The sequence below is a fragment of the Ipomoea nil genome, unplaced genomic scaffold, assembly GCF_001879475.1.
Source record: "Ipomoea nil cultivar Tokyo-kokei standard unplaced genomic scaffold, Asagao_1.1 scaffold2922, whole genome shotgun sequence".
NCBI classification, from domain to species: domain Eukaryota; kingdom Viridiplantae; phylum Streptophyta; class Magnoliopsida; order Solanales; family Convolvulaceae; genus Ipomoea; species Ipomoea nil.
Window position 1 is genome coordinate 1463225 of NW_017619350.1, and position 7904 is coordinate 1471128.

Genomic DNA, 7904 nt, shown 5'->3' on the forward strand with positions numbered 1-7904 from the left:
CTATTCCCTACGTACCGTCCTTTTAAATCGTTGTCATCCCATTCATCTTAATCTTATTGTGTTCCCATACATATGTTCATTTGAAACACAAGTTTATATATATTGACATGATAGTGTTTGGATTGTTGTGAAGATGTTACACATGACATATATACAATTGAACTATAAAAAAAATTGTTTTCATATTCTAAAATTACTCATAAAGATAGCAAATTAAATTAGCATGTTACATTGTAAAAGACTATATGATGGAATATTAGGTGTTAGGCTATCCTAGCCTAATAAGTAATAACCAAACACAATATATATTTAAGAGTCTGGTGAAGCGATTCAATAGATATTTAAGAGTCTGATGAAGCGGTGCAAGGAGTAATCGAAACCAAACTCTCTTAGACATGAACCAAACATTATGATTCTTACATAGAAATTCCAGAAATGAGGGAAATATGCAACTGTTATTTGAAGGTGCGCATTAGATAAAATTTGTTCTTTTGTAATAGTTCGTAAATTTCATAGGAGAGGTAAATGACAATAGAATGATCCAGTACGATGGATTTGATCCAAAAAATGTTAGTAAGAATCAAAATTATAAAAAGTCTGGTACACAAATTATGCTACACCATTCGACCATTTCTTTCGAGGCTCAATATTAAAGTGTTGCTATTTCATTTAATCACTCCCACTCAAATTGATGGCCCAACAACTATCTTTAATTGGTCAGGCCCAATATTATGGGCTTCAGCATAACAGATAATGAGCTAATGGGCTTAGTCGATCAGGCCAGCCCATAAGTTTGATGAGAGGCTGAACACAGATTTGGCAGCGATATATCCATGTGAGTACCAGGTTGAGGGTCCGTACGTGGTACTTCACTAAACGACAAAAACAAAAGTAGGTGGACGAACCAAAACAAGATTAGATTTTGGGTGCGGACCCCACCCCCCACATGGCGCCGCTTTCATCAGCAGCCAGCAGGACACGAGAGGGCCTGCCTTCTTCACACGATGGTTCAACCACTCCTCTCAGGCATGGGTCAAGAAAATAAATTATCAGCACAACTCGTCAGGTTGGTTAGGCCGTTAATTTAATAATTATAAAGCTACAAATTCAACTCTTTAAGTGAGTAATGTAATATAGTAGGAATGTTTAGCAAATAGCTGATAGTTCATTGAATTAGTGAGTTTAGCTAATAGTAATCAAATAAGTCAAAATTGATCGATAAACTAACTATGTTACTAAACATGGTATTAACTTTCTTAGTTTGAATCGGTATTATGAACAACTTAGCATGGTTTATTTCCGTGATCCTTTGGCAATTAGGATTTGCCAATTTGGTTTGAGCCAGTGTCTTGGACAATCTAGGCTATTTTGCCTCTGTAGTCCTTTGTTAACCAGAGTTTGGTTTGACCCCATGTTATAAGTAACCTAAGTTGATTTATATATGTGGTCCTTTGCAGACGGAGTTTATTGGGTAACGGCTGTGGATTTTCCTTGTATGTTCAGAAAAAAAAAAAATGATCTTTGCGGTGAAATCAAAACTCATATATGTAACCTAGATTTGTAAGAAACAAGACATTTGAAGCAAAAATTGTACAGAACCAAATAATTGCTACCATGATTCAGAGGCCAATGGAGAATCTTGATGCGTCCCCATCACTTGACAAGGCCTTAGAACCCAAAACTCAGTAAACATGTATGCATTCCAGAATTAAGATGAAGAACAACCCTGGAATCACGGGGGCCCCAATTCTTCACCCTCCGTATTGTGTATGGAGCCCTGGGTGAGCTGTAATCCTGGAACTGACACCCCTTCCTTCACTGGATCATTACTCCATATCTTCAATGCAGTACAAGGAATGAGACAAACCAGAACACTCATCTTTAATTTGGGCATTGTTAAACTAGTTGCAGAAAGCTTGAATCAATCTGGGTTCCAATTCTTGACCTGTAAAGATTGAATCTTTCATCAAAATAATGGGTTGTTGATGGACATGTAGAGATAGGATGATGAGCAGAAGTGGTAGTGAGAACAAGCAGCAGCAGTGATAAATTTTGGGTTGGTTTTATAGCTCAAGTGTGGTCGACCACTTGACCTAAAGTCAGCATTCTAGCAGCAGGGTGAAGGTTCGACTCTCACCAAGTTAGATAGGTCCTTGGGCTCTCCCAAATTGGCAGAAGTGTGGAGATGAATCCCTTGTGTGCAAAGTCGAGGGTAAAGGCCGCTTGGGCGACTCGCGATTTATCTCTTCTAGCAACTTTTGGGCTCAAAGACAAAAATTGACTGGGAGACTGTTTGGGCGACTCGGGATTTACCACTTCTAGCAATTCTTGGGACGAAGGGTTCTGGGAACTTAGGATATGCTTAACGTAAGCTGGGAACCTAATGTATATATAAAAAAAAAGAACAGCAATTGGGGGGGTTGTGTGTTAGGGGTGAAGGTGGATGGAGATAACTACATGCATGATGATTTATGATAATTGGGTTGATGGGTGTTTTGACTGTTTGTCATTTATGATATTAAGATGATTGTACAAGGGGAATTCAGCTAACAGACAAACCATCATTCTTAAATGTTAATATATACAGATGATGACAGAAAACAGATGATGTGGAATAGGTTGTTATATATGTCAACCTCAATAATAATCATAAAAAAAAAAAAAAAACTAGTTAGCACAGCCCCCACAATGCCATTCCACACCAGCTGTCACTCTCTGATTCATTCACATTTCACAATTGGAAGGCGTCAAGACAAAACAGGTCTAAGATTTGAGCCCAGATTGTCCTTTGGTGTCTTCCTATCTAAACCCCCACTTGGAGGAAGACTAAATACACTCATCAGCTTCACTGTGAACCACCCCATTCATTTCAACTAACTGCTTACTATTTGCCTTTTTTTTTTTTTTTCCTTCTTGCCCAAATCACACAGTCCACAATGGAGTATGGCATGTTTGATAATTCAGAGTGTAGCAGTGGGTGTGAGTCTGGGTGGACTGTGTATTTGGAGAATTCCATTATGCCTCCTTACAGTTCTTATAACAATGGCACCAAATTTCTTCAAGGGAAAGCTCGAGTAAATGGAAAAGAAGACGAAGAAGAAGAGGAAGAAGAGGACTTATCTATGGTTTCTGATGCTTCTTCTGGACCTCCACAAGTCTTGGCTGAAGAAGACTATCATGGCTGGTGTTTCCACGCCCCCGTTGGGGCCGTTGGTTCTGCATTGCCCAAGAAAAGCAATGTGAAGAGGCAGAGAAAGAAAGAAAATAGGCTTCAGAACCTCAAGGAAAAGGCTTCGATTCTTGATGATACAGCCAGCTCTCCCATCTTCACTAATGTAAGTTGCCATTACTATTAGCCTTTCCCTGCCACTGCATGAACAAATTGAATTGTTACCGAATTTCATGGCTCAAAAAATTTCTGCAGAACAACTTCACCATCAACAACCAGACCAAACTGGAGAGTGTAGTACCGGATTTTTCTCAGGGCTTCTCCACAACTCAATTTCAGGTACTCTGCATGTTTTCGTTTAGAATGGTTGGTTCATTTTAACCACACAAATAACGGTACATTCGGGTACTGATATGATTATCTGAGGAAAAACGTGTATTCATGCAGGGGCAATCTGCATATCAGGAGCACTGTGAATTCTTCCAGTCATCTCTACTTCCTGCAAACCAGTTCCAACAGAATCAGTTGAGTCATATCGTTTTTTGTCCCCATGGATTGAAAAAAAACAAAAACAAATCAGCTAAATGGCTACAAAAACTCATCATAATTATTCCTTTACAGGTGGTTTGAAGGGAGGAGGTGGGGATGAAAGGAAACAATCTTTTTGCTCTGCAGCTTAGTCAAAGTTCAGAGAGGGAGGGAGGGAGGGAGGAAAATTTGGCAAAGCAAAAGGAATTGGATCTGAGAAAAGAGATGTTGTTCCTCTTCATTTCCTTTCTTTTTCTTTTCTTTATCTTTTAGCTGTCAATGCACTGGGAACACAACCCGAAAAGAAGACTAGGAATGAAGCTCTGTCATGTTTCTCAGAATTGAATTTCCTATATTTTTCTTGAGCAATTTATATGAAATGCAGACCTGTTAAACCTCGATCCTTGTGGGCTTCCATGCCCGCTTAACGCTCCAAAAATGTTTCAATTAATATCTGCAATTGAAATAATCCATACGATAACCTATAACCACAACAAACTCAACTTGTAACATGTCTTTCTTAACAGTCTATACTCACATAAGTTTTGATTGAGGAAAAGAAACAAAGAAGTTTTGTGCCCAATTAATATCCTAGAAGTCGTGTCTTTTGATCTTTTTAGTCATCAATGTTCAACAGAAGGAGAGAACCAAAATCAGCAAAATAATTCTCAATCTGGAACAGGAGAACCTGTTGTTTTCTAGTGCCAACGAATTTGCGAGGTGAAACAGGACAAGAAGCAATAAATAATAAATTGCAATGCAGGCAGGCTATAGATATGATCCAAACACCTGTTACAAAATGAAATTATGGTTAGGTTGAATTGTGATGGAATTCACATTGAAAAGCTCACCACCCAGTGGGAGTAGAACAACAAAAAATCTTTGAAAATGTTTGGCTATAGTGCTGACAAACCTCAATGTCTCTTAGTGTCCAGACAAGACCACATCATTAAAGTTCCAGCTCTTAGCTGCTCCAAAAACTCTAATATTTTGATATTGGTGGGGAAATATGTGACACGATAGCCATGAAAATGTCACAAGGTGATGGGCAGTCAGATCAGGAAAAAAAAGAGCACATAAATGAGGGTGGAAAATGACAAAATTAATGCAGAATTATATCATATGCATCTTCATTAGCCTTTTCAAGTGCAGAGATCCTGCCTGAGATCATCCTCACCTTACCCACCTCTTCAATCAACCATTTGTAAGTTTCTCAATATTCAAAAGATTTTATGACCTCAAGACTGTATGAATTCAAGCTGTCATGCACAATTATATATATTTCCTCCCAAATCCTTGATCCTTAGCTTGACTGTTTCAAGTCAAACTCCATTACTAGGAAATCATGATTCAAATATGCGGTTTAAGTTGGTCAGACTGTGACTTGGTAACAACAAGGTTACAAGTTTGACTCCCAGCGAGAGAGCGGCCTTTTGGCCTTCTTGATTTGAGAAGATCAGCTATGAGCAACTAGGCTGGTTTACCTGGAGTTTACCCAATGCAAACCCTGGGTAGTGGCTGCGGGTTTCCCTCATCACTAATTTAGATTTTTTTTAAAAAAAAAACTACAATCTTTTAATCAAAAGAACAGGTGGCAGTACTAAGAAAGAGTGGCATTGAAAGCAAAGACAAAATAAACAAGCATACAAGAGAGATGATTAGGGGTTGGATCTATACAATCAATCATGGAAGAAGGGTAACAAGAAGGTATGGGGGAGAACACTTTTGCACCACCAACAACCATCAAAACAAAGCCTCCAATCCCTATAACATGGCACAAAAAAGCTGTGTGTTAAGCTGCTTCCTATCAAACACACATAAAAATAGATTAAAAAGCCCTGTGAGCTAATGAATTTTCATCTAGGGTTTGTTCCCAATTTTCATGACAACAGCATTAATCCCCTCTACACTGTAAATGGCTCACAGTCCCCCCTTCTTATCTTTCTGCAATTTCCCCACTTTCCTGGGCCCACATGCATGTGGTATCCATCAGTGAGTGAAGATGCAGAGTGTACTTGCATACATTCACCCTCAGATCCCACCACTAACATCACTGGGTATTAAGATTGTTAGATGTAAACAACAAAAGGATTCATCTTTGATCTTTCCCCTTCCCTCCCTCCTCCTAAGATCGAATTAGATTTCAAGAATCCTATGATATGGGGTTTAGATCAGAGTGATTGTGAGGTGACAATGCACCACATCAAAAGTGATATCATATCATATCATATCCGACATATATGCATGCTTCCCTGATTGAATCATCAACTTATTCAAAATGGTCCTCGTACCAGAAACATCTTCTCCAAAATATAATTCGATCATGGGATCTGATGGAATACTTCCAGGGTGGAGATTCCTGCTCACGCAGCTAGCTGTCATATCATCATCATAAAGTTGCAGGCAGTTGGGGCTTGGGAGCACCGTGACACAACTCCATTGTACCATATATATATAAAATCATTTTAACCTGCAGATAATATATATATCTCAATACAATTTCAAGTTCCTCTACTGTCTGCAGATAAAACAAGCGATGTAGGGTAAATTAGGATGAATAACTTTAACCAAAGACGACAAATTTCAAGAGGAAAATATTCACAGCATTTTCCCCAAGGCAAGACGACAAAGATCATGCATTTCAGGATCAATTAAGGTTCACTCTGATTTCATCTCATCTGATCTACTGTGTTATTATAGCAGCGGGAGGAAAAGTACACTTCAAATTTCATCAAAATCTAATCTTTATAGAGAATTCACAAAGTAATAATAGTATATTAACGAAATTCAGGACTGCAAATAAGAATTCGGAATTAATGCATGGATCGGCGCTCATTGCGAGGAAAGAGGAGACAATTGGTGGCGCATTATTCGGGGCAAGGACCACATGGGCCGTGTGTAGTCCATAAATTCTGATCCATTCGGCCCATTTATACATGGGTATGGAAATGAAGGCCCACTCATGGCCACCTTTACATGTAGCAATTTTTTTATTTTTTTTGACGATGAATATAAGATATATTTTTAATATATTAAAAATATATTGTGTTTTAAATATAAATGATTTGATAATACACGAAATAATATACTTTTAGTATTTAAATAATACACTTTTTATTTGTGATTGAGGGCTTCCATATATGCACGTGAGCCACGATATAATTATATTTTTAACAAAATCTACAATTTCCAATATGTGTGTATTTAATTTATACATCATACCAAAACACAAAAGAAATTTTATTATTAAAACATTAGGTGAAATTAAAATAAACACTCGTACAATTAAGTTTCAAAATGAAAAAACACAAAGCTCATCTCTGCCCCTAGCTTTCACCACTTCTTATTCCTAATTCCTAATCGGCACCACTAACTTTACAAACCATATTGGTCTTTCATACAAAAATGCAAGATATTCCATAAAAATATCAAATGGCATGCAACTGCAATATCCTATAACAACACTTTGCCACCCAAATCCGCCCCCAAAATTGTTTGAATCCTCCTCTCTATCTGGTGCTGGTCTTTGGGGCGGTGACCCGTTATTGCTGCCTTTGACATTGTATCGTTAGTGGGAACACACATAGAGCCGTGTTCCCCATAAAGGAATCATTGCTAAATGTGTTAAACTGCGGGCCATGTGGAATAGAACCAACAAGATGATTATAGGAGAGGTCTAGTACAGCCAGAAATGTCAATGAGTTTGCAAGTTGTTCGGGAATTTTACCTACGAGTCGGTTTGATGACAGATCAAGTACCTCAAGAATAGATAAACTTGCTAATGATGGTGGAATATAGCCCTTGAGCTCATTATGGGATAGATTCGGGAACCTGATGCTGTGTAACTTTTCTATAGATTCTGGGATCTCCCCATGAAAGTGGTTACTTGATAAATCAATCAATGTGAAGATGGTAAAGTTCCACACTGGAAGCTCATTCCTTTTCAACATGAGGTCTATATAATCATCAAGGTTGGTGAGATTGGAGTACATTGATTCAGGGAACTATGGCCACTGAAAGAGTTCCAAGATATATTGAGGTATTCAAGGTTGTGGAGGTGGCTAATTTGGTCTGGGATAGTACTATTGAGAATGTTTACACCAAGGTTCAAATACCGGAGCTTTGTTAACATTGTAATCCCTAACGGTATCTCAGTTTGAAATAGGTTATAACTAAGGTCTAAGACGGTGAGTTTAGAGAGATTAGC

General features: G+C 38.1%; 1 protein-coding gene and 1 long non-coding RNA gene across 2 annotated transcripts; both read left to right on the plus strand.

Annotated features, from left to right (window-relative positions):
- The first annotated feature begins 1531 nt into the window (after positions 1 to 1531).
- LOC109161513 lies at positions 1532 to 2642 on the plus strand. The gene is made up of 2 exons (XR_002050930.1): positions 1532 to 2212; positions 2271 to 2642. It is a non-coding gene; the product is annotated as an uncharacterized LOC109161513 (long non-coding RNA).
- Positions 2643 to 2936: 294 nt separating this feature from the next.
- On the plus strand, positions 2937 to 4031 carry LOC109161276. Its single transcript, XM_019309598.1, has 4 exons — positions 2937 to 3335; positions 3425 to 3508; positions 3617 to 3693; positions 3791 to 4031. The coding sequence occupies exons 1-4, from the start codon at positions 2937 to 2939 to the stop codon at positions 3816 to 3818; spliced, it is 588 nt and encodes a 195-aa protein (XP_019165143.1). The 3' UTR covers positions 3819 to 4031.
- Positions 4032 to 7904: the final 3873 nt, after the last annotated feature.

Bases quoted from the DNA above. Each gene is read 5' to 3' on its own strand.
- LOC109161276 (XM_019309598.1), top strand. From the start codon at position 2,937: ATGGAGTATGGCATGTTTGATAATTCAGAGTGTAGCAGTGGGTGTGAG. The intron at 3,336-3,424 runs GTAAGTTGCCAT...AAATTTCTGCAG, and splicing joins GCTCTCCCATCTTCACTAAT to AACAACTTCACCATCAACAA. The intron at 3,694-3,790 runs GTTGAGTCATAT...ATTCCTTTACAG, and splicing joins AACCAGTTCCAACAGAATCA to GTGGTTTGAAGGGAGGAGGT.